Source organism: Cyclopterus lumpus, chromosome 14 (assembly GCF_009769545.1).
Source record: "Cyclopterus lumpus isolate fCycLum1 chromosome 14, fCycLum1.pri, whole genome shotgun sequence".
Classification (NCBI taxonomy): domain Eukaryota; kingdom Metazoa; phylum Chordata; class Actinopteri; order Perciformes; family Cyclopteridae; genus Cyclopterus; species Cyclopterus lumpus.
Genome location: NC_046979.1, coordinates 22,663,481 through 22,691,109, shown reverse-complemented (window position 1 = coordinate 22,691,109; position 27,629 = coordinate 22,663,481). Strand labels below are relative to the sequence as shown.

At 44.7% G+C, this 27,629-nt stretch overlaps 1 protein-coding gene across 1 annotated transcript in view; it reads left to right on the top strand.

Annotated features, from left to right (window-relative positions):
* pknox2 (pbx/knotted 1 homeobox 2) overlaps positions 1 to 27,629 on the top strand; it is an 87,127-nt gene that overhangs the window by 57,928 nt on the left and 1,570 nt on the right. Inside the window, exons 5-10 of the mRNA XM_034550465.1 lie at positions 17,659 to 17,830; positions 21,169 to 21,354; positions 21,539 to 21,674; positions 22,794 to 22,891; positions 26,863 to 26,982; positions 27,239 to 27,315. Coding sequence (XP_034406356.1) covers positions 17,659 to 17,830; positions 21,169 to 21,354; positions 21,539 to 21,674; positions 22,794 to 22,891; positions 26,863 to 26,982; positions 27,239 to 27,315 — 789 coding nt within the window. The remainder of the gene's footprint in view (positions 1 to 17,658; positions 17,831 to 21,168; positions 21,355 to 21,538; positions 21,675 to 22,793; positions 22,892 to 26,862; positions 26,983 to 27,238; positions 27,316 to 27,629) is intronic.

The following is a 27,629-nucleotide window of genomic DNA, read 5'->3' as shown; positions in this document are numbered from 1 at the left end:
CTCCTCCAAACCTGACTTCATATCTATATTTATACATATATATCCTATATAATCCTATAACCACGGCCATGCAGAGTGTCACAGTTTGAAGGGGAGGGTCCAAGCTACGTGGGGGTGAGGTCTGTATCGAGCTATTCTCAAGAAGGCCCAAGGGAACCAAAAAGAAACACATTCAAACCAAGAAATGTTCATCTGGCAGGCAGCGTTGTTTAATGTTTAATGTACTTAAATTGTAAAACACAATTTATTTCTCTTTCACGCCAACAGTCATTTTCAAAGGTAAGCATCAATCTCCAAGTGGTAAAGACTTGATTTTGGAAGTAAACTCCTAGTTTGCTAAGACTTTTTGGTCTAAGTCCAAATATAGATATGAACCATAGGGAGTGGGGCCAATGCACTTTTGTGAAAAAAAGATTTCATGTGTCAAATCAATACATGTGAACCATCTTTGTGTGGAGGCAGTGTGGAATTTGAAAATAATGCATTTTCATTCTGAAAACTATTTTGTCAAGGGACAGTGTGTATGATTTATGAACATGTAGTGGTGTGGTTGCAGATTCCAAACAACTGAACATCTCTCACTCACTGTCCAGGTGTAATATGAGGTCATGCATCACCATAATAACTCCATAGAAACACTATTTTAGGGGAAAGGAAGTCGGTACTACGGTGGCCTTTAAAACGTTAAAGGCTCTCTTGACTCGTTCCAAGTTAATGTTCTTAGTTTCAGGCCATTATACACTTGTGAAAACATAGTTTTGAATACTAAATTCAATTTCTGCTAATAGACCCCTTGAAGTGCACCACACTGTTCCTTTGTGTAAACTTTCAGCTCTGAGTAAAAAAGCATTGTGAAATATTATCTGACAATTTTCACGCTGAGGTGTAGATAGGCTTTTTGGCTCTTTTTTTCCCTTCTTTTTTGTCACACTTATTTTAGGTTGTTTACAGATCAGCCCACAGACATGAGTTCCAAACTGTATTCTTTTATTCAGCATGCAGAAGCCCTGGAAGGCACCACCTTGTTGGGAGGGGAACATCACTGCTGGGTGAAACCCAAAACTCTAGTACAAAAAGAAAAAATCACTCTCTCAGCGTATCACTAGAATATTGATGCACCTCTATAATGAGCATGTATTATCTATTTATGAAGCAAATTATTCAAAATACAGACTTTTTTTAATCGAGCTGGTGTCGGCAGCAAACCAACAACTTATCGGATTTGTTAAGTGGAATGAGACGCGAGGCGCAGCCGGTCCTGAGACGCCTGGCGCAGCCGGTCCTGAGACGCCTGGCGCAGCCCGTCCTGAGACGCGAGGCGCAGCCCGTCCTGAGACGCGAGGCGCAGCCCGTCCTGAGACGCCTGGCGCAGCCCGTCCTGAGACGCCTGGCGCAGCCGGTCCTGAGACGCCTGGCGCAGCCCGTCCTGAGACGCGAGGCGCAGCCGGTCCTGAGACGCCTGGCGCAGCCCGTCCTGAGACGCCTGGCGCAGCCCGTCCTGAGACGCCTGGCGCAGCCCGTCCTGAGACGCCTGGCGCAGCCCGTCCTGAGACGCCTGGCGCAGTCCGTCCTGAGACGCCTGGCGCAGCCCGTCCTGAGACGCGAGGCGCAGCCCGTCCTGAGACGCCTGGCGCAGCCCGTCCTGAGACGCCTGGCGCAGCCCGTCCTGAGACGCCTGGCGCAGCCCGTCCTGAGACGCCTGGCGCAGCCCGTCCTGAGACGCCTGGCGCAGCCCGTCCTGAGACGCCTGGCGCAGTCCGTCCTGAGACGCCTGGCGCAGCCCGTCCTGAGACGCCTGGCGCAGCCCGTCCTGAGACGCCTGGCGCAGCCCGTCCTGAGACGCCTGGCGCAGCCCGTCCTGAGACGCCTGGCGCAGCCCGTCCTGAGACGCCTGGCGCAGCCCGTCCTGAGACGCGAGGCGCAGCCCGTCCTGAGACGCGAGGCGCAGCCCGTCCTGAGACGGTGACACTGTGTTGGCTCCATCTGCCCCACCTGCGGGTATCCACCGCTGCTGTTAGAGGAGGTGCAGGGGCCCGTGCTCAGGCGATATAGACCTTATTATTTATAAGTTAATTTAAATATGATTTCTCTTGTTGTCTTCTAGAGGGAATTCATTAACGTTAATAATGCTCATGTGCTTTATTCGCATCTTGATTGGCCTCTATAAGAGCCGGGGTCTGTGCATCCTTTCTTGGGTGTGTTGATTAATGTAAAACAGTTTGAAACATGCTCAGTAATGGGCCTGCAGCGCGGTGTATTTATAGTATTTATAGTATATATAGTCTATATAGTGGGTTCAAAGGGCTGGAACTTTCTTTCTTCAGAGTGAGATGGAGATCAACCTCATGTCTGTGTGTCAGGATGCGGTTAGCTTAGCATGAAGACTGACAGCATGGGCAACACAGCTAGCGTAGCATAGTGGGAGGAAAATGGCCCCAATAGAGGATCATGTATCACACGTGTGTAACTTAGCGTATGCAGAAATGCAAAATAAGATTGCATGGCAGCGTTAGGCGAAATGACCAGGTTTTACATTAAAACCTTTGACGTGAATTTCAAAAGTAAATCACTTATGGGTAAACATATTAATACACATGTTCTGGCAGTAAACATGACCTATCATCTAATAATAATCAATGCGCCCATGTGAGGTGAGGAATGTAAACCGATGTCCTCATTCATTTCAGTCATTCAGTGAGTTTGATATTCCCTCAAGAGAAATGGTAAGTGGGTTAGATATAGATCTTTTCTACCACTCAAAGCTCTTTAACACTACATGACATCATTCACCTATTCATACACTGATGGGAGGAGCTAAGGTTCCACCTGTCCATCAGCAGTAACTAATGTTTAGGCACAGCCTAATTTGACTAGACATGGTCAGACCACTGTACTCTTCACACTACACAACTTGCTGTCGTGTAAAGTTTGAAGTTGTTGTGCGTGTGGTACTACATGTCTGACTGGGAGGGGGGTCGCACACTACAAAGCTGCCATTTGCCTCCAAACAAGGTGTTTCCATGGAAACACAGGGCAGAAATGTCCGTGGGTATCCAGGCATGTTGATGTTGTGGAAGCCTCACGTGTCCACCTAATAGCCTCGTTCCCCCGTCTTTACTGTTCCCTTTAGGTAGATCAGTCATTGTGTTTTGTCCTCCAAGGTGCAACAACAAGCAACACATCCAGTAAAGACATTCCTGTTGCTCTCATTGGCTGGAGCTCCAGATGTTTCATGTAGTCATGTAGTGTGACCTTGAGGTTTATGGCAGTGTGTGTGGACACCCTGTCAGTTGAATATCCGGTATTGAAGTGCAACACCTTTCTTTCCCAATGAAGTCAAAGCCCCATAACTCTATTAGCGTTATGTGTTTACATCACTGTGGGACGTCTTTTCATCACATTGAGGCTGTCAGATAGTTTTTTCATTTCTGTTCGTCTGCAGTCCAAACAAACAAGACCCAACCAAGCTGTGTGCTGGAAAGAGCCAGGCTAGCTATTGCCCCTGCTTCCAGTCTTAATGCTAAGCTAAGCTAACCACATCCTGATTCCAGGTCTGTACGTAACACACAATCATGCAATTGATATCTTCTCACCTCACTCACAAAGTGCTGAACTATTCCTTATTTCATTATTATTCCTGTATTATTTCTGTAAAAAAAATAAACCCACAGTGCTAAAAGAGCTCTTGGATAAATACATATATACAATAAACATATATACTCCATGTACAACATGTTTACCTTTCCCATACATAACATTTAGAACCTTTACATATATATTTATACATCCAGGTGCAGGTTGCTGTGGGTCAGATCTCAAGCGAACCCTTTGATCAGTTAGTTAAACGATTAATTATCATACTACACCAGTAATTTAGCATAAGCACTTGGACAAATCCCTTTGAACAGTCATCTTTCCTTTTACAGGCAAATCTAGCTGTTTATTATCAGCGTCTTTATGTGACACAATAGGGTGCGAATGAAATAAGTTGCTTGGCGGTTAAATGGCGCCGTGGAGAACCTGCTGAGTCTGTAAATGTGTAGGATGGCCAATTAAAATGTTGTGATCAACAGTGAGGATTCACCAGCGTGTGCTGTTAAAATATGATTATTTGTAGCTCTTAAGTGAAAATCCTTGCTGTTCCGTTCCCGGAGGAGGACGAGCATGTTAGAACTTTTGGAATGTTTTTTTTTTTGCCCATGCAAGGAGCTAATGACTAAACGCACCTTGTTACCTTATTATAATCGCAATTAAATTTGACTTCACAAGCCACCGTCTCCCACAGTGAGTCAAATTATGCAAAATACGACAACAAAAACACACAAATGCTCTTTTTTTGTATTAAATAGAAGTCTGATCTGTTCCTCTACATAGGGCTCGTATGGGGGCTGGAGACTTTGAAAAGAGGAAAGCAGGGAGAATCAGCTCCTCTGCCACTTCTCTTTAATTATTTTGCTCAGGAAGTCTGTGTGGGCTTTAATGTTTCTCCTCACTAATTGCTAGAATGCCAAATTTATGAGGAGATGTGTGGTTTCCCCTCTCTCCCTCTCTCGTCTCTCTGCCTACTTTGTTATTAGCAGCGGAGTAAATGTGTGATGGGGGTAATTAGCCTAATGAGTTGTGGCATTTACAATAAAGATCCTTCTGGATTCTGTGCATCTTATTAAAAAGCCGGTAGAGATTTTTGTTTTTGTAGGTTGCAAATGTGGCGTTCTCAGCTGATGGAAACGTGCACTTAATTGAAAGAGACGTCATAATAGTCCTTTTTTTATTAGAAATGTCCTTGTGATGCTTGGAAACAGAATGAGCTGTTTTAAGGTCACGCTTTGAATTGTGCCGTTCGAGTTAACTGTTCGCTTGCTTTGCATGTGGAGAACTTACAGGATCCGTGTTCACCAGTAAGACCAGTGTGCTTCCCAGTGGTCGCCATGACGAATAAACCACACTGAAACCCAAAGCACTCACCTGTGAATACGCCTGCAGCTTGAGGTGTGAAGGTGACTGGAAAGGAGAGGATCTTTGTCTTTGAAAGGAGGAACACGATGCGGCGTCTTGGTTCGGACTACAGAGCCACCGTGTTGTAGTTTTTATGAATATAGGCATAACTGGACTTGTTCGGTCACAGGCGATTGGCTGATGCTTTTATTCCTGTTGCAGAAGACTAATTATCCTTGTGACCAAAACAAATCATGTAGCTTCTTCGCCCTGTAATATCTGTGTTTTGTGTGAAAGTACTGAAGACAACAGTTTGAACAAATATAATGACGTGCAAATGAATCCACGCCCCAGTGGCCAAAGGCCTTTATATTTGACCCAGAAAGAGCCACATTCAGCACATTACTACGGTCTACACACTCGGGCTGTGCATTGGCCACGATGTATCGCCATATGATATGATACAATACTCTCTTTGCAGGGGGATTGATGTTACACATGTTTCTTCACCTCTTCATGAATCCTGGGCACTACACTGCTCCATCCATCATGTGGTGAGACGCCATGTTGGGACTTTGGATCATGTGACAGGCCGGGAGGTCACTGGCCTCAGCTTAGAGGGAAATAGGCAGCGACATTGAGCGTTACAGGAGCGACGGAGGAGGTTGTTTGACACACACAGGGTTTTATTTGATGTATGACAGTAGTTGCAGACATATTGATACACTATCATTAAAAGAATATCGCAACAGTAAGCTATATACTGTAGGTCTTTTACCTGAACTCTCCAATCATAGACAGCATCTGTTCTTCGGATGCATTATTTATCAAACATATTGAACACTTCTTTAAAGACATTGTAACACATCAGAAATGTGATTTATTCCGTGTGTTGACTGTTTCAAAGCCCCGTATGGTGCATATTACCATTCACTCCCTCCATAGTGGGTCTTTGCTGAAAGCCTCTCTCGTGCTGGTCAGCCTGGGTGTTTTGCATTGAGACTGGATTTAAGGGTCTGTGTGTGTATTTGAGGGAAGGTTAACATGCCGTCACGCTGACAGTCGCAGAGCGGGACTTTATCCAGCCTCGGGTGTGTTTATGCTCGTATGTGCGCTCGTCATTAACGGCGTGAACATTTGAAGACCTCTCCTGTAGTACACGACAGGAGGGAGTGCGTTTTAATTTGCCACGTCCAAAGGATGCCGTCGGCCACATTTGTGGCCGCCCGTGTGTTTGCCTGCCTCAGTAATGCACCATAAAGTCTGTTTATCCTCGCCTCCACGATGCTTCAATGCACCCTCGACCGCCGCGCTGAGTTCTTTCCAGCGGCGCGGAGACTCGCCGCCCGACTGGCGTGAAACAGGCTGTGCCTCCTCCATTTAGCAGGTCAGCGTGTGCTGGCGAACGCAGGAAACTGTGTCAGAGCTCAAGTGGTTTTATTGGCTGTTTCTGTCAGATACACGTTTTTATGAGTTTCCTCACCGCTTGAGTTTGGGTGAGAAAGGAAGTCCACAATTTTCTTTTTTCTTTTCTTTTTTACTTAGTAGTAACATGTGGTATCTTCCACAATAGTGTGCACTAGAGTGTCCCACAGCAAACACAGAAGAGAATGGAACGCCATTTGGACTTCAAGTAGGAACAGTTTATCTTCATTTCTTTGTTCCTTTGAACGTTGGCAAGATGCACAATAACATAATCTAACAGGTTACCTGATGCAATGGTGTCTGTATATAGCCCCGATTCTGCCCCTGGGTTTATGTTTTCTATACATGAATGTTTGTATTAGTGCAATGTGAAATAGTACAAAAGGGTGACAAATTAAACATTGATGAAAGAAAATATGCATACAATAATACAAAACAGTACGACACAGCAATGCATACAAACTAATATTTGAATTTGTTACAGATTTCTTCTTAGTTTTTTATAGTGGGGGAACTACATATACATATTTCAAGATTAGTGCGATATGTCTTTCTGCACCTGTATGAAAGTGTGTTGCATATTCATGTAACCGTGCGGAGGTGCAGAGAGGAAGCGGAAAAGAATAAATGAAAAAAGAGAGAAACGTAAGAGGAGAATCAGTGTAGTCAAATGGAATAATAATGGCAACATGGCTTTTGCAAAGGTTCAGTGCAGCCCCCCATGGAGGAGGGGGGCCAGGGGGCCAGCACCTTCACTGTGCTCTGTCTGTAGTCGTCATGCCACGCCCCCAGACATTTAGGACGGTGACATGTTTTCTTTTTGAAAATATGTTAATATATGGAAAGAAAAAAAAGAGAAACGTTGTAGCAATGGCAATAATGCATAGTACAGTACAATGGATGCCGGTAAAGAAAGGCTCTGTGACAGGTGTGTGTGCCTGTACATCTGAATACATCTGCTGTGGTCATGGTGGTGTTGTACTAACATCAGAACACCGACTGGAAGGAAGCCTCAGAGAAACAGAACCGTCCAGGACCAAACATGAGAATGAAAAGGGAGTTTAAAAGTCAAAAAAAGGAGACAAGATTTATTCAGGTAATGCCAGGGGTTCTTTATGTGTGTGTGTGTGTGTGTGTGTGTGTGTGTGTGTCACACAGGGGGTGCTTCAGACATGTGGCCTGGGGAAACGGGGCCCTTATAGGGAGCAAACGCAGCAGGACTCCTCCACTAATATACGGGGCTCCAGCAGGCCTGATTAGGCTGGCAAACAGTGGGGAGCAGAGAGAGAGAGAGAGAGAGAGAGAGACCTCCATGTCTCTCTCTCTCTCCAACACACACACACAGTCCACATAAACACATACCTTTAAACCCCTCCCCCACCTCTTTCTGTACCGCCTTGGTGGCCTGCCAGATTATTACGGAAGCAGATAAACATGACGTCTACGCTGCTTTGATTTGAGCAGGTTTTTTATGCACAGCTCTGCATCTGCAGGTTTAACATTGTTCATTGGCAGGAGAAAACCTGCTGACATTGGAAGTTCATTGACCTTTTACACAGTAGTTAGCAGAACATGGGCCATTCAGCAGCTATTGATTGTGTAGCACAATGAAGTTGGACATGTGATGGGATTGTACAATAGATGTTTAAATGTTTCATTTGTTATGTAAGTTTTCTTTTGTGTATAATCACCTGAAATGAGAATGATTGTGTTTTCTAGGCTCAGAATGCTTGGCACAGTTGGTGCCATCGGCAAACTCACCGCTAGATGCCGCCACATCCTACACACTGGCCCTTTAAACGGCTATAATCAATATATTTATAATAACAAAGAACCAAACCACAATGTGAAAACAATGAGTGATATTAAACCATCATTGATACCTGCAGAGAGTCCCCTCACCTTCACGGAGTTCTATAGTGAGTTTCAGCTCATTGTTGAGCTGAAACTCTGACTTGGTTGATTCTCACTGCTCTCATCGCGTCGTCTTCGCTGCCTGCTCCGCACCAATCAGCACACAGGAGCACTTAGCGAGCGCGAAAAGAGAGCTACAGTACAATTATGAAGAGGCCAGTCAAATCATATCCTAAAAACTGTCTGTTTTCACGGGGGTCAAGAGTCATCACCTGTGAATAACCAATAAATAATGCAATCATCTCTTTAGCTTCTTTTTCATTCATAGAAATGGAAAACAACTAACTGCTGCAATTTGATTCTTGACCTTGTATACAAATACAGAATTCTCACCAAAAGGTTTATTCAGCCCCAGAACCGTTATACAATTTGGACAGTGTGCTTTTTAATATTTTAATACCTTTCTACCTATGAGTCATGCTTTTAAAAGTGCACTCCCCTCTAATCAGACATGAAAAGGAAAATCGAGTGGGGCCTTATTTCCTCCTTCAGCCGCTGACTCACCGCCCATCAAGCAGATGCCACCAGAGCCTCCACGTCTCTCACCTTCATGTTTAAGTCATCACATCCCCCCGCTGGCCTCTGATTCTCCGTTTTGGACTTTTTTTTCATTGGTGACCCAGCACGGTGCAGCGCTGGAGGGTGTGGACCGCGCTGACTCCACTCACAGGCCGTCCTGTAAATCGCTCTTTTATGGCCCTCATAATGATCCCCCAGCCGGCAATCTCCACTCCGCCGCACTGCAGATAGAACCAGCCGCTTCTGGCAGCCGACATGGGGGGCTCGGGATGGTTGCGGGAGGTAGTGGGAGACTGGGAGGTACGCATGGCGTGACCGTGCACTCGCCCACACACCCACGGGCGGACACATGCGGCTACGTTCACGTTCATAAAAATGCATGCCTTTTCACACCCCATTTACCTTAATCTGTGTAAAGGTCATAGAAAGTGCCGAAAGGTAGTGTTTGTACCTCGCTCCGAGTTGGCCGGGTCCAACTGTGCACAATGGTGCGTTGTCAAGGATACACGTCTCCTCATGCAAACCCCGATTTCTAGCTTTAGCCGCTAGCCGCAAAGCTCAAATGACAAGGAAGAGTAGAAGACACCAAGGTATGAATCTCATTTATAAAAAAAAATAATGATCATAAACATATGTCGAATTTCCTCAAGAAAAGAAGGAACAGCATTCAAATCAAGATCTTTCTTCCTTACTTTATTGCTGGAAGTATTTCAATATATATATATATATATATATCATATATATATATACGTATATATATATATATATATATATATATACGTATTATACGAAATGGTGACATTTCACTGTTTAACACATATATACTGTTTACACATATATATATATATATATATATATATATATATATATATATAAATATATATATTTATACGTGTATATATAAATATATATATTATTCTTTTGCAACAGTTAAACAGTGAAATGTCACCATTTCTTATAATATCTTTTATTCGTAGCACTTTTGGCTCCACATAACATGTTTAAGAAATGTTTGTTGACAGTTTATAAATGAGGAACGAAAGGAACTGGATTGCAGCAGCAAGAGAGAGAAAAATTGTCAACATAAAATATTCAATGCAAATGAGTCCACATCAAGCCTTTACAAAGCTGTTGTTGTCAAGATAAAACTCTCACCATGTATGTTACCGCGTTGTTTACAGATTTCTGCTCAACAAAGTCTGCTGAACAAATGCACTCTGGGTTTAATGTCCTCTACTGATTCTGAATGTTAATTAGACTCTGTGCCAATAAACAAGACATGCTTTATGGTTTCTGTTTAAGAATGGGAGCAACAGTACGAACATAGCTGGAATGAGAAGGCTCCCTTTCTTTCAAACTACACATTCAACCGTTTGGGTTTGGTGGAGAGGGTTGTGAATGTACCAATCTGCAATTAGGATGAAATATAGATTCAAGTATCACTTCTAAGATCTCAGATCACAGAAATGTCACATTCAATTACAATAGAAAACAATCAGTAGAATAATTAATCATTCTTTATAGTAGGTGTGGGGGGGGGGTCATTTGTCTAACCCCAAAAAACTCTTCTCTATATTTTCCAACCTCCTTGACCCCCCTGGTCCCCCCCCTCCCTCCACCCTTCTACCAAGCCACTTTGTTGACTACTTCACAAAAAAGATAGACGACATACGCTCTTCATTTACTAATCCATCTTCCATAACTACACCTCCAGTAACTCCACCTTCTTCCCCCTTGTTTTCCTCTTTTATCCCCCTGTCTCCTAATGAAGTTCTTACCTTGGTAACCTCTGCCCGCCCAACCACCTGCCCCCTTGACCCCATCCCTTCTCACATTCTCCAGTCCATTGCTCCGGACCTTCTTCCCTTTCTCACCCATCTTATAACACCTCCCTCTCAACCGTCTGTTTCCCTAACTCTGAAGGAGGCGGAGTCAACCCTCTCCTGAAGAAACCCACTCTCAACCCATCTGAAGTCAACAACTACAGACCTGTCTCTCTCCTCCCCTTCCTTTCCAAAACTCTAGAGCGAGCTATCTTTAACCAAGTCTCCTCCTTTCTTCACAGTAACAACCTTCTAGACCCCCACCAGTCTGGATTCAAGGCAGGCCACTCAACAGAGTTTTTGAGCAGCTTCACACTGCTAGAGCAGCCTCTCTCCTCTGTCCTCATCCTTCTAGACCTTTCCGCTGCCTTTGACACAGTGAACCACCAGATCCTCTTGTCCTCCCTCCAGGACCTGGGTATCTCAGGCACCGCGCTCTCACTCTTCTCATCCTACCTCACCGACCGCACTTACCGGGTAACCTGGAGAGGATCTGTGTCTGAGCCTTGTCCTCTGACTACTGGGGTCCCTCAGGGCTCAGTCCTTGGTCCTCTTCTCTTCTCTCTGTACACCAACTCTCTCGGCTCTGTCATTCGCTCGCATGGCTTCACCTACCACAGCTACGCTGACGACACCCAACTGATCCTCTCGTTTCCCCAATCTGAAACACGGTTAGCAGCACGAATCTCTGCCTGTCTGACTGACATCTCTCAGTGGATGTCCGCTCACCACCTGAAAATTAACCCGGACAAGACTGAACTTCTCCTCCTTCCAGGAAAAGGCTCTCCCACCCACGACCTTACTATTAACTTCAACAACTCAGTGTTGGCTCCGACTCCGACTGCCAGGAACCTCGGAGTGACGCTTGACAGTCAACTCTCCCTGACTGCCAACATTACCACAACAACATGTTCCTGTAGGTACATGCTGTACAACATCAGGAGAATACGACCTCTTCTCACTCAGAAGGCGGCACAGGTTCTGGTCCAGGCTCTGGTCATCTCACAGCTGGACTATTGCAACTCCCTCCTGGCAGGTCTACCTGCTAATGCCATTCGACCTCTACAGCTCATCCAGAATGCAGCTGCTCGACTGGTCTTCAACCGACCGAAATTTACCCACAATCCTCCGCTCCTCTGCGACCTTCACTGGTTACCGGTGGCCGCCCGCATCCGCTTCAAAACATTGGTACTTGGGTACCGTGCTGTGAACAGATCGGGTCCGGTCTACACCCAGGACATGGTATAACCTCACATCCAGGACATGGTCTAACCGTACACCCAGGACATGGTCTAACCTCACACCCAGGACATGGTCTAACCTCACACCCAGGACATGGTCTAACCTCACACCCCACCTCGCTCACTTTGCTCGGCTTCTGCCAATCGGCTTGTAGCTCCTTCACTTCGAGCTAAACACTCAACAAAGTCACGACTGTTTGCTGTGCTGGCTCCTCATTGGTGGAACGAGCTCCCCATCACTATATGTACCTTGTGTTTAAAGTGCAGGGAGAAATGTATATATATAATATATATCCTATTGCCTATATATATATATATATAGAGAGAGAGAGAGAGAGAGAGAGAGAGAGAGAGTGAGAAGATAGGGTGATGGTGCACTGGAGCCCAATGTGGCTAAACAACAAACACTAGGAAAAATCATCCTGACCAAAAAGAAAATAAATCAACTGACAAAACACAATGGGTGTGAATGGGTTGATGATGAAGAAGTGTTAAACTAGAAAAGAGAAGTACATTTACTATTTAGTCATTTTTCCTTTCCCCAATAGCAGAATGATAACTTGTCGAGAGGCCTTTCTTTTGCGCTCTGGATATTAATAATGACAACTATTTGCCATAATAACACAACGGATATTTTTATTAAAAAAAGAAACTCTTCTCATAATGAGAAACACAGCTAATTGTTTTATTCTAAGCTAGAAATCCGTAGCAAAATAATATCTGTCTTTATATCTTTATCTGTGTGTGTTTGAACCATATTCTGCTATCATGCAGCTTTAATTGTTGTATCTGTTTACTTTTATTCTTGGCTATTGGTGTTTTTATTCTGCATGCACAGGCAGTAAGTCTATATATAAAGGTGTTGTGTACTCTGCAGCTCTACCCACAATGCCCCTTGGCCCTGAGGCCCTGCAGTACCACATCTCCTTGACAGCATATATCTGAGATGCGTTCTTCTATGTTTCTCCCCCACCTGGATCCTTCTCCACCAGCAGACATTAAACAGATGAGGCGGAGGCTCTCCGCTCAGCACGTGACCCTCCTGTTTAGTATTCCTGCCACGTCTGGCTGAGGGAGCGGCATTAAATTGGGATCAGGCAGATTAGAGTATAATATAGACGACTATTAAAGGCTGCAAATGAGAGCCACGGGTTAGAGCCTGAGCAGGGGCCCCGTCTGCCTCCATGTCAGTGTAGCCCCCTGCAACACACATGCATACACACCAACACCTCACATCACGTCCACAGCAGTCACACATAAAAAATGTGAAAAAATATGGCAATCATCATTAAGCAAACGGCCACCAATATGTGGAAAGAATAGAATCTATATATGTGCATTGTGTTCAGTTTATTTAACCTTTATGGATTGGTCTAGATTTATTGCTCATTCTAGTGATACCCTCCTCTACATTCACACAAAGCCTTGTTTCACCACAATATAGATATGAAAACGTTATGGCTGTTATTACGTTTTTATATCTCATACTTCTCTTCTAGTCCCTCTTAAAACTCGATGGCGCTGCTTGGATGGAGACGGACAGACTTGAGATGACAAAGAAAGGGTCGGAAAAGGAGCTAAAGTTAGCGCGTCTACCTGGGTCATGTTTCCATCACCAACCATTAAACAGATCCATAGCTGTCAATATTGCAGTCATTTGTCCCGGGAACAAGTGCTGATTGGAACCAAAGACAAAAAGACAGATCTAGTGGGAAATGCACCAGACCTGATGCCCTTGTAGTTTGGTTCATTTGGTTTCAAGCGGTAGATACATTATATTCAGTTTTTGAAGCTTGTGGTCACACTCACTACACACGGACCGACATCAAACAAGGTCACAAGGTGCACTTTTTGTCATTGCTTAACAAGATGCCGTTTGCTTTTTGCTACAAAGGAAAACACTAAAAAAGCAAACGACCCCAGAGCCAGAGGAGGGAAGCTGCTCTAAAGACTCTCTAAAGATACTTCTGTATCTCCTTCCAGACAGCAGCAGGTGAACAGGCTGTGGTTGGGTTGTGGTTGTCCTTTGTGCTCCTTCTCACCAACATCTCTGATGTTCCCGATGATGTTCTGGGTGGTTCTAATCACCCGCTGTAGAGCCCTCCCGTCCCAGGTCGTGCACATGCCCATTTGTGTATTTGCAGTCAGGATGCTTTCTATTGCTCCTCTGTTAAAGTTGACAAGCACTCGGCTCGGGACTTTGGCCTTCTTAAGTTTCTTTAAGAAATACAGCCGTTAATGCACTTTCTTCACCAGGATGGAGATCAGTGAGGACCACGTCAGTGAGGACCACGTCAGGTTCCTTGGGAAGTCCGGACTGCTAAGTTTACCAATCATTTTCATGGGGACATTGTGTTGAATGCTCTTTAAAGATATGTGATGAGTGGAAAACAGTGAAGACGGCATCCTCTGAGGGTCTGTTGGCTCTGTATGCAAACTGCTGAGGGTTCTGATGTGCTGGAGAACCACTTTCCCAAAGCACTTCATCAGAATGGGGGTGAGTGGAGTCTGCTTGGTGTGGGTAGTGGTCTGAGATTGCCCTTTTGGCAGTCTCCGTCTGGTTGTTTTGTCTGGACCAGAGTTTGATTGGCAGCTTTCACGCTGGCCTAAACGAGAGCACTCTTATATCGGTTATCACGATAGAGCATATTGTTTGATACTTTAAATAATATGAAGAAGCAGTCGGGGATATGCCTTTGAGCACCGAGCTGTGTTTGGATGCCTTGTATTGTAAATCCAGAAATGACCATCTGTATGAGAATATTTAGTTCTCCCGTCACTGTTTATGCTGTTTTAAATGGGAACATCGCTCATCAACGTTGCCGCCCTGTAGGCCATATGAGACTCAATAAATAATAGAATATGCCACTAGTAAGCAGCTATAGGGGTTATATAATATACTGCAAAGAGTCAAAATTATCATAATTAATTTGGCAGGGACATATTTTGGGGTTTGTCGAACCTCAGATTCAAGACGAACAGTGCGGATTCCGTCCTGGTCGTGGAACAGTGGACCAGCTCTTTACCCTCGCAAGATTACTGGAGGGGTCCTGGGAGTTTACCCAACCAGTTTACATGTGCTTTGTAGACCTGGAGAAGGCTTTCGACCGGGTCCCTCTGGGTTCTTTGTGGGGGGTGCTGCGGGAGTATGGGGTGCCGGACCCGTTGGCACGGGCCATCCGGTCTCTGTACGCCTGCAGTAGGAGCTGTGTTCGTCTCCTCGGTAGTAAGTCAGACACGTTCCCGGTGGGTGTTGGCCTCCGCCAGGGCTGCCCTTTATCACCGGTCCTGTTTGTGACCTTCATGGACAGGATATCTAGGCGCAGCCAGGGGGCGGAGAGGATCCGGTTCAGGAGTCTCGGGATCGCCTCTCTGCTGTTTGCGGATGATGTGGTCCTGTTTGCCTCATCGGACCGTGACCTCCAGCATTCACTGGGGCGTTTTGCAGCCGAGTGCGAAGCGGCAGGGATGAGAGTTAGCACCTCCAAATCTGAGGCCATGGTGCTCTGCCGGAAACCGGCGGAGTGCTCCCTCCAGGTGGGGGCAAACTGCCTACCCCAAGCGAAGGAGTTCAAGTATCTCGGGGTCTTGTTCACGAGTGAGGGTAAGGTGGAGCGGGAGATCGATAGGCGGATCTTTGCGGCTGCAGCAGTAAAACAGGCGCTGTACCGGTCCGTCTTGGTGAAGAGGGAGCTGAGCCGGAAGGCAAAGCTCTCCATTTACTGGTCGGTCTACGTTCCAACCCTCACCTATGGTCACGAACTCTGGGTCGTGACCGAAAGAACGAGATCTGGGATACAAGCGGCCGAAATGAGCTTCCTCCGTAGGGTGGCCGGGCTCAGCCTTAGACATAGGGTAAGGAGCTCGGACATCAGGGGGGAGCTTGGAGTCGAGTCGCTGCTCCTTCGTGTCCAAAGGAGTCAGCTGAGGTGGTTCATCTAGTCAGGATGCCTCCTGGACGCCTCCCATTAGAGGTTTTCCGGGCACGTCCAACTGGTAGGAGGCCCCGGGGAAGACCGAGGACACGCTGGAGGGATTATATCTCCCGGCTGGCCTTGGAACGCCTCGGGATCCCCCAGAATGAGCTGGAAAGTGTTGCGGGTGAGAGGGAGGCCTGGGTCGGCCTGCTGAACCTGCTGCCACTGCGACCCGACCTCGGATAAGAGGTGATAATGGATGGATGGATGGATATTTTGGGGTTTCTTTTAAGTCAAAGGTAACACAAAGGACAGCGTGTGAGAGGACGGAAGAGAAGGCGAGCAGAAAAAGAGGGATGGGATGAAAACATGGAGAGAACCGAGATCACCACTATGAAAACATATTGATATATTCCCACTCAGTCTAAGCTTGTGCTCTGTCACCATGGCCATTAGGGCAGCAGCTCTCCTCCAAGTGGAGATGCTCAATAATTTGACTTGTACTACCTTTAGCAGCACAGTATGGACCATTGCACCGTGTTTCTGGGGGTCTCATGTGAGTGACATTCCCTATAAAGGCAGATGGTAACAATGGAGGTGACACTGGGAAGCCTCTCGCTGTCACTGGACCATATCCTATCCACTTAAAGATCTCTTTTTATCTCCAGCCGAACCTTGTCCGTATGTCCTTTAGGGAATGTCATGGAGCTGCCACACTAATACCAGTACAGAGCTCCTCATATGTCTATATCGCTTCTCCTGGAGTTTTCTATCAGTATGTGTGGAGCAGACACTCAGGGCCCTTGGGTTGGGAAGAAATATGTGTCAAAGGAATCGCTTTACATAAAAGCGTACATGTCAATACAAATGTGATATCATTATAGTCATTTGTAATGTAAATGTAAAGTCATCGGAACTCACATGAACATATCCAGATATCCAGATATATTGAGACTATCAGCTGACAGAACATGGTGGTTAAAATCTACTCCTTCATTTAACAACTGGAAGTCAGAAGTAAACAACATTCACGAATATATAATATAAGCAGGAATCAAGTGCAAGAATATTAGTGAAAACATAAATCATGCATTCTATTATATCAGGCTTTTAAATCTTGAGCCCTGGCTTCAAAATTGTAGTTTTTATTATTTTCCACCAGATTGAGCCATCTTCTCTTGTTTGCCCTATGGGGCAAATTCATGCTATCTTCCTGGTTTTCTGCAGAAAAAAAAAGAAAATGCAGAAAAATCAATGTTGTTGCTAATCATTGACATATCAGAGTCTGAAAAAAAAATCCCCCCAGCATTTAATATGCAGAAAAAAATTTGATTTGGTGGTTGGAGTCTCTGTTTTCACAACAGTGGCCTTGTGTAGAGATGCATCAATATGCCATCTTTCACAGTGTGTGTGTGTGTGTGTGTGTGGATGGCATGGAAACAGGATGATGTCACACTACGTCAAGTTAATCCGAAGGAGTTTCTAAGCAGGAAAAACAATCTGCTGCATGGAAAACAATAATGGCAAATGGCAGATTGTTTTGTGTTGTTTTCTTTGCACAGTCACACAGCTGGCCAGTTATTGTCAGCACAACTTTGATTGCGAGCTCGCACCACTTCTCTCGGCCTGTGGAAAGGCTTTCTGGGAAATGTGGGACACCTCCAACTGAGATAGAACTAGTGGCTGAAAGGATGTCATTGACTGCAACGCACACAAGAACCTCCTAAAATACATGAATTACCGTCTAAGTAGAACTTTAAATGCAGTGAAGTGAAGATTTGCAAAGCTACAGTTCCGGCTTGATGACGACCAACATGTCCTGAATGATAGGCGCCTCCTATAGAAACTGACGCCCACTGTGCCCCTCCCTCTCTTTCTCCCCAGACACCCGTTGTTCCCCCTGCTGGCGTTGTTGTTTGAGAAATGCGAGCAGGCCACGCAGGGATCTGAATGCATCACGTCAGCCAGCTTCGATGTGGACATTGAGAACTTTGTGCATCAGCAGGAGCGAGAACACAAGCCCTTCTTCAGTGAGGATCCAGAGCTGGACAACTTGGTAAGACACCTGCAGTCAGCGCCACACAGGAACACATTGCATCTATGGGCGCATGCTCCACTTAAATAAAGAAGATGAAATAATAATAATATTGAAGCTGTAGAAAGGCCTGTTTCCAGCATATCCCATCATTACCACTCCTAATCATTCCCTCCCTTTTTCATGTAATCTTCCTCATCCTCCCCCTGCACTTCCCCTTGCACAACAGCTAGCAGTAATTACTAATTAAGAGAAGGAGGATGCTGATCATGTTCCCTGAGAAAAGAGGGGGAGGAGTTGACGGCAGACAGAGAGACAAAGACAGACCCCGAGTAGGAGAAAAAAAGTGCACTCTTGCCATCACAGTACTCGGGTGTACAGGCCGACAAGTGCTGAACAGTCAATTAACTCTGCATCTGTGTGTTTTATGAGGCACGGGGTACGGGCATCCCTCCCAGAGGGCACTAACTCTTCCACAGGACAGTAGCGGTACACTGGGCCTGACGTGCTGCGATGGGCACAGAGTTACTGGTCCCTTCGTTAAGTGAGCTTTAATTAGCTGATTTATCTCCTCCTTGCCAAGCACTTTTCTGTCCACCGTGTTGACCTTGGGTGGTGGCTTTGAGGGAGTGCACCACAGAGTGCTGCACAGAGGGGAGGAAGGCCACCCTGTTGATGGTCAGCTCATTAATATTCCTGTTTCAAAACAACCACTTCCCTACAAACAAACCCTCCATATCTTATCTCTGTTTATAGTTTCTCAATATGTTCTTGGCCATTGTGAGGAAATAAACGTGGGCCCAAGCAGTTTCCTAGCAACACTCCAATAATACGGGCTGTTAAATATCAGACATCTGTCCATCAGTATCTAATATGCCAGAAGTTCCTCTCTGACCCCCCGCTATTGCAATCATTTAAATTGTTTTATGCGGGCAGGCCAATAATTCCGGTTTGGCGTGGGGAGACATCTTTTTCCTCGACATCTTCGGGGACGTTGCTGTGTGAAAGCTGCACTGGAAGCTTCAGTCCGTGTTTCAGTGGAGATGCTGAATGCTCACGATGGCCTGAATGCTGTCCTCTGTTTGTTCGCTATTTCGGCTTTTCTTTCACTTTTTCCAGGCTAATTGCAAATAAATGTCCAGAGATGGAAGTGGAAGAAAGTGTCTTTTCTTCAGGATCAATAATGTTGGCCACTAAATAGGGCTAAATGGTGAGGTGAGTTTTAAAGACACAATTGTTAACACACAATATATTTAGCGTGTGTTTAGAGTGCTTGAAGAAATACTTTTATTCCTGTTTAGAACAGAGTGCACCTGAGCATGCTGTGGCCAACATGAGTATTACAGCAACAAGCCATTGACCTGTTCTTAAACCCTAAACACAGGAGAGAAAACTATTTAGATTAGATTCAGAACATAGTGGACAAAGATTGTCCTGGTGAAGCTAATTAAAAGGAATGTATTGATCAGACCAAACCTTACATTAGAAATAATGTTAAATCAACTTCAAGAGGTTGCTATTTGTTGTGGCCCACAGGGCAGCCCTACAGGCAGGCAGTGGAGGCGCTGCTTCACCTTTGACCTGTCATCATTACATTAGAGGAGAGTGAAGGATGAAAGGATTACAGACTCCCCGCCCCCACTGCATACTTGCAATCTATATGCATTTCTGGAATAAATAATAAAAGGGGATGTCACTCTCTGCTCATCAATAAAAGAAGCCGCTGCATGTCACTTCCTGTCATCACATTTCACCCTTTAGAAGCCGGTTGGAATCGCCCCATCTCACTTGTTCCACATCTAGTGTCTTAGAGTTTAATTCATGGACTTACCATGTCTACCAGCCAGTGTTAAGGGCTTTTAATGGGTTTCCTGCATAAAGGGAATTAAACCTTGAAATGAACCAAATGAAAGGAATCACAGAATGTGTATCTGAAAGGACCAGTCCAGCAGCTGGAGGCAGGAGGTTCACATCATAACTCTTCTGTGGCGGAGGAGGAGCTTGCTGCTGTTTGGACAAACTGGAGGTGTTGTGTTTGAAAGGACTGGGCCACACACGGTTTATAGGAAGTGGACGTAGTCAACGTGGACTCACCTATTGCTTTGTGGGCTACGGCTTTGAGGTTTCACTTTTTGCAACCAGAAGAGATACGAGAGGGTGGAGCTAAGTACAACTGAACGCTGAAGAAGACATTTTAAGACATCTACACTATTACAATGAACTATCATGAACTGAAACCACCTGTCAATCACCTTGTGACTCTAAAGCCTCCCCTGCTTTATGGTCTGTTTGACTCTACATGGTCCATAATTTACTAAATGAACATCACGCTGTATTGAAGAAGACTTGAAACCAGAGATTGAGACCAAAAAGTAATGTTTACAATGTTTACTGAGGGAATACATCAAGAGAAGTAGAGTCATTTATATAGACTTCTACAGTAAATTGGACTATCAACCAGAGGGGTCACCCCTATGGGCTATTAGAAAGAATGTTGAGGGTACTTCCACAATGACTTTATAGACACGTAAATTGCCACCAGTGAGACAGTATCTGGTAAAATGATAGGAAATGGAGCCAGGAGCTTGACTCATGCTCGACAATAAAAGGCAGGATATCTTTCGACCATTTCAATATAAATAAATCTGTCCGCCAACTGAAAATGTTTCAATTTAGTTGCAAATTCATAGGTGGCTTTGTTCATTTGTGCCATAAACGACATAAACGACATGACACACGACTGTGCCAACTGTGTTGGCTTCACTTGGGTACAGTGGGAGGAAGTTGACCTTCTATACAGTCTGTGTGTTGTACATTGTGAAGGATTCCTCTGAAATGTTGTCAAATAATTGATAAATGAATGGTTTAAAAAACACACTGGTTAAAAATCCACTTGAGCCAATACTTCATAGATTTATGACCAAATGCCCTGAAAGCTAATTCCCATTAGCCTGAGCTGAGCTTTGTCTTCAGTGCTCATTAGTAAATGCTTCTACATGCTGCAGCTCTAAACTAAGTGGCTAACATTGAAACATTGTTGCTACTGTAATCATCACCGCTGTGATTGTGAGCATTTTTACATTACATTACATTACATTACATTACATTACATTACATTACATGTCATTTAAGGTAGCATTGAGCCCATTGAGCCCGTAGAGCCCCACAGAGCTGGTAGCATGGCTCACAGCCATTATACAGCTGTTCCCCTTTTAACGCCCTCACCTGTGCATACATATTCCTGAATGTTTAAAAAAAAAAAACTGGTACATTTGAAGTGTTTGTGTTTCATTTAAGTGATCAGCTTTGTAGCATGTTGTGGAGGTGATCTGGTTATGGTCTGTCTCTGTTTCCCTCAGATGGTAAAGGCCATTCAGGTGTTGCGAATCCACCTATTAGAATTAGAGAAGGTCAATGAGCTCTGTAAAGATTTCTGCAATCGTTACATCACCTGCCTCAAGACCAAGATGCATAGCGACAACCTCCTCCGTAACGACCTCGGAGGACCTTATTCCCCGTCACACACCAGTCTCAACGTGCAGCAGGTCAGTCATGGACTCTCTGTGGATCTTACACTTCCTTGATGGTGTCTCTCTCTGAGTAGCACTTCCCAAGATACACCTGGTCATTTATCACCAGGTAGATTTGGCTTCTGGGATTTTCTTCAGTCTCAAACAATAGAGCTGCGTCTTTGCATTTGCTCACTAATATCTCTCTGTGATCCCCCAGGAACTAATTCAGACCTCCTCTCCATCCATGACCTCTATCTCCAGCTCTGTTAACCCTTCAGGGATATTGGTGCCCGCCGGGGGTCTGCATCAGGGCAATGTCGCCATGACTACCATCAACTCTCAAGTGGTCTCGGGTAAGCATGTGATCACACAGGTAAACACCAGGACTGACACATTCACATGCGACTTTCATGGCTTGTATTAGTATTAGGGGAGTGTTCCTTCTGCAATGTCACATTTAAGTGTTGAGGGAGGGGGGAGTATTTTTAAATCTGCATATTGAAGATCCATGTGACCTGGATTGGTTTAGGCTGTTCTGGCGAGACCAGCAGTTTCTTTTTGACAGAAGCTTCCACATAAATTCCACAGACATAATATGACATTTTTTTTTTCATATAACAAATGCAAAAAGCTTATGTGTCAGTGGAGGAAATGCTCCATTTGTTGGCACATCTCTTCTTTCACGCAGCCTTTCTTTTTTTTATTGGATGTGCTGCAACAGCCTCACAATGAAATTTGGTTTGATTTTGTCTATAATCTAAACCCTTCCTTTTTCCAATGGTCAAGATTTTATAATTGCATTTGCCATTACTGTCTGTATGCATGGTGACATTATCGTGATATGCAAAACAAACTTGAGGTATGGAATACAAGTAGTTCACTACGATGCAACATCAACATCATTTTGCATTAATAATTGTTATTGTCAAATATATATGAGCATCAACTAAATCAGTTTGGTTAGCATGTTTTTGATTTCAGGTAAAAAATAATTTATCACTGAATTTTAACATTTAAATGCTACAATTGTAACATTCTCTGTTGATGTGCATCTGTAGTGACAGAGCTGTGTGTGTACAGTATGTATACTGTACACTGTGTGTATCAGACAGTCATAATAGTATCCTTTACATGGTGCTCTGCTGATACGATCTTATAATGTCAAGCCTGTGCAGTGAAATGTTAATCCTGCCCTCCGGAAATCCCTTTTAACCCAAAATAAATCAATATCTGCCTTTGATCACTACACACTGAAGAGCTCAAACAGACTTTGATAAGAGTCTCTTGATCAAGACTAATTAAGCCTGGAGCAAAAGCTCACTCCTTTCTTCTTTCAGACATTAACGCACCTTGTTTGCCTTGTTGTCTGCGCGGCTGACGAGAGCTAACGCGGCTCTGGTGGCAGAGCGAGATGTGGCTGCCGATAGCGGCTGAAGCCACTTGATACTCACGATGGTAAATTATCCCCTCAGGTGGGACCCTGTACCAGCCGGTTGCCATGGTGACATCACAAGGGCAGGTGTTAACGCAGGCGCTGCCGCCGGGAACCATCCAGATCCAGAACTCACAGGTAAAGCCGCCTGAGCGATGATGCTCTGGCCGACATATTCTGTGCCCTCGCCAGCACCTCTCCATGTGTTATTATCAAAAGGAGCTCTTTACATCGCTCACAAAGCCCCTGGGCGCCTTTCCATGGTCTCGGTCTGAACACTGCCCCCCCCGCTGCGCCCCCGCTGCCACACAAAAGGGAAATAGTTCAAACCCACGATGTTTAGGGCACTTAAATGATCCGGTCAGGTTGAAAGTCATGTAAGGACATGCAAGACTATTCATACCGTAGATTAAATATATTTCATGACGGGATACAGGATGTAAAAACACAAAAGTTTCACTCATACTCCATCAACCTTTTATACATTATGACATTATGAATAATAATATTATGACCACAACTGTTTTATCTCCTCTCTATGAAATACTTGAGAACTGTCACATCGATATGAATGCCTGGATTAAAACATGTTATTTTTGGTTTTAATATTTCCAACTCTAAAGGCTTCCGCAGATATTTTAGGATACAGAACATCATTTCTGTGAGTGTTTGGTTGTTACCTGTTCCTAGTAATCAACTGGCTCTTAATAAGTCCCGCTATCGAATGCTGGCTAACCAATCACAGCGTAGCACCGACCAACTTCCTCCAGGGACCAACAGCTCCGTAGGCGCTCATGTGATTGTTTCAGATGTTCTTCATGTTGAAACGTTGTGGAACGGTGATACTCGTTACCCGGGGAGGTTGGAAGGCTCCTAAAAGGTTACGTGACTACATAAATACCTGTGTAGCTAACATTAGCAGCTTAGGTTAGCACATTATTAACTAGTGTTAGCCATTCTATGCTACGCTAGCTACTGAATGACCACAGGAACAGTTTGTTCCTCAATGTCTTTGTCTTCTGCCTGGATCTCCAGGTGTTGTGGATCACTTTCGATTTTGGTGGTCAAATGTCAAAGGTCACCCACCACATGATCGCTATAACTCGAGACATTGCATGCTAATTGTGACAATTTCACACAAATTTCTAATTTCAGAAGTGATGACATTTTGGACAGACATGGATGTAAACTGCAACTTGGCTGGTTGGCAAAGGCAAACAACCGCAAGGCTCAACCCTGGTTTTAATATAAGGAACCACATTTGTATTTATCCATGCCCCTTTCAGAATGTGACCAGCGTTGAAGTGAATGTATAATAAATAGAATCGACTGGGGTTTGGACAATTAATATAATTTATTAACGTACAAAACTGGCAATTCATATGCTCTCCTCAAAGCCACCAGACAGCAGTCGTTTTAACTCGCTGATCATTGAAACACGCTCCTTTCAAACTCCACGCTGACGAAATACATTGTTCCAATTACCAACTCCTGTTTGGTCGGAATAAACTCTGTTTACAGAATTAGATGTGAAAGAAACAGTTGTTAAGCAGGATGTGCTCCTCAGAGCTAACAGAGTCCATCGAAAGAAAAGGTCATTTTACTTAATTTAAACTAAATAAAACCCACACGTCTTTCCACTGTTTCAACAATCACCGACTCTGGTTTGAGAGTTTGAATGAGACACTCTAAGATATGAAAAAGATCATCAGAATTCAGAACTACAGATAAGATTTAGTTGGAATTAAAGAATGCGATTTTATAATGACGGCACTTTTTGAGTTTTGAGTTGACAGAAGAGCCCCATGCTAAGTGAATTGAAGGCTCAGCGGTGCGGCCGGTCTCTGACTGGACTCGGCGGCCTCAACACTCCCTTCTAGATGGAACTAAAAACTAGGGTTCACACGGGGATCCGTGGGCCTGAAGAGCGGCTCGGTCTCAGGCAGGTAATCCTGTGCTTGACAGTCAGAGGAGGCCTCTGTGAATAGTCCCGACCCAGCTGAGGCAGAGGGCTACATGCGGGCTGGGAATTGAACACAGCCCCGTTGCTACTTTACCGACAAGCCTCGAGTAATCACACTATCGAGCTCGGTGCCGCCAATTAATTCAACCTCGCTTTTCCCCGCAACACACGCACTCCCAAGGCTGGGGGGGTCGGGGTAAGAGAGGAGGGCTATCCACGTGACACACAGCTGCAACTGTAATGACTGTTGTTTCGTGTGGGGAGTATAAGCAGGGATGTTAGAGTGAGTGAGTGAGTGTGTGTGTGTGTGTGTGTGTGTGTTTATGGGCCTTATGTAGGTTTGTCTGTTATTTATCTCCAAGACAGCAGGGATTCTTTCCATAACTACGCTCTGCATTAAATTAATCAATTTTATATTCTTTAGAAGACCTGCATTTTTTATGTATTCATGCTTTTTGTCCTCTATGCTCATGCATATGAAATTTTCCATACAGTATGCTCCCCTCTGAAGTGTTTTAGCCTCCACAAATGGGTACCTCATTTAAAGAAATCATCAAAATAAACGCAGTCACTGGTGCTGCACGGTACAATTATAATGTTGGATTCAAAAGTTATGTCACATATTATAATATTACATTTGTACAACTATGCAGTTGTACAAAAAGACAGTGTGCGATGTGACTCGATGCATGTGTATAGAGAGAAATGGTGTCAAAGAAGAATGAGGGCCCATTGTCTTTCATATTATCTGTCTCAGAGCACACACTCTCACACACACACACACACACACACACACACACATTTATCCCACGATTAAATGAACAAATGCATACATAATAGTTATTTCATCCAGACGCACACATGCATTTGTTTTTGTCACGTAGGAGGATATTGCATCATCTTGGTTCTTTCTCTGGCTCACCGTTAACCGTAACTAAGACGTGTCTCACCCTTTAGTGCGCAACCAGGGGGGAGCAGCATGTTGTCCCCACACATAGTCTGGGGACCTTTAGGATTGTTAATCTTAAACAAATCCCACCAGAACACCTAAACCAACAATGACTTAATAATAATAATTTCCTACCCTGCTTCTTGAACTTTAGCCCCAATTCCATTGATTCTTATTGAATACATACACTTTTAATGGCTCAGAAATATATTGTTTAATATTTTGAAAAGAGACTCAGTAATTTTCGGAAACAACTGGCCAACTGTAGATGGAATCAAAAGGTTCTCGAATAGTAGAAAATATGTAATGTTTTGCGGACTATTTTCAGCAGTGTGTGTGTGTGTGTGTGTTGATGGTGATGAAGGAACATGTCACCTATGGCATTGATGTGTCTCTAATGGAGCTCTATGGCACAGAGGGAAGAAGCGATATCAGGCTTTGATGAATACTTAGTCGATACATTCACTGCTGGTTTGGTTCTTTTATGGGATTTGTTGATCATTATTTCTTTCTTCTCTGCCCAACCCTAACCTAATATCTACGCTGAACTGGAACCTCCACACCATTCACTAACTCACTGAGCCTTTACGTGTGACCATCACAGCCCTAAATGTCCTCACAAGGACAGTGGACTTCGAAACCGGTCCTCACAAGTACGGCTCAGCCAGACCACACACACGTGGACTCACACACGTCCGTATGAGCACGGCAGGCTGTCAAACACTGTCAATACTCTGAGAGCATCTCGTCCTTCAGCACTCGCACTCCAAATAATAACATCTGAATAATGATTTGTCACTGAACACAGACTTAGGTCAACACCAAGAAAAGACCAACACACGCTTGGTACCAGCCCTTCACCAATGGGAGATCCCAAACTTCTGATCGAAGCCTGGCCCTCCACTCTTTATGCACCTTGTCGAGGCTCCAAAAGGACGAATGACGCTCTTGTGTTTCCACAGTCAAGGGCGCTGCTTTTTTATATTTTAAGTGTCATTACTCAAATTCAGTTTCCATGGTGACTCTTGAGGAGGTGTTTCTGCCCTTGCCACTGAAAAAGAAAAAGAAAAAAGATAGGTAATTAGTAGTCTCCCTTTGTTTCCGTGGCAACAATAAGTAAGACCTTCCATCCGCTTCTTTTTTCTCCTTTTCTTTTCTTCCCTTCCCTTCGCTTCCCCTCCTGTGTTCATTGTGAAGGTAAACCTGGACCTGTCGTCCCTGTTGGACAGCGAAGACAAGAAGTCCAAGAATAAGAGGGGGGTCCTGCCCAAACACGCCACCAACATCATGCGCTCCTGGCTCTTTCAGCATCTCATGGTGAGGCCGGAGAGTCGGAGACGGCCGTACACGTGGGCCTGTCGGAGGGGAAAGGTTGTGAGAAGCAGAGCAGCGTAGGAGCATGTGAGGGACGTATGCGGACAGTAAACCGCTTGAAGGGGGAGGTTGATTGAGGATGGAGCATTGCAGGGTTCTCACCTGAGAAGTCACAGCCAATCAGAGGGCGTCACACGAATGCTATTAACTAAAGAACAAGTGCTCTGACCACTGAGATGCCGTGTGTTCCTTCTTGCAGCACCCGTACCCGACAGAAGACGAGAAAAGGCAGATCGCGGGACAAACTAATCTCACGCTTTTACAAGTGAACAACTGGTAAGCTGCTGTACTCCTACGGGAACACTGCCATGAAGTCCTCATGGACTGGAAGGCACTGCCTCCTGTTGTTGGAGGAGAAGCATGTGTGGAGGATTTACTGGGACCTGAACGTACTGTAGCTCCACTGCACATTGTTGGCGCTGTAGTGCATCTGCTGGTCGTATATAGCCAGTACACCTCCTACCCAAACTGTGCCTCCCTCCTTGTGTCAGTCACTCTTTGATATATTTATGTTCTTATGGAAGAGGATTGTTTTTAGTTTTTTAGATATGGAAGATATTTGAAAAAAAAGAGGTGCATAATTTGCTAAT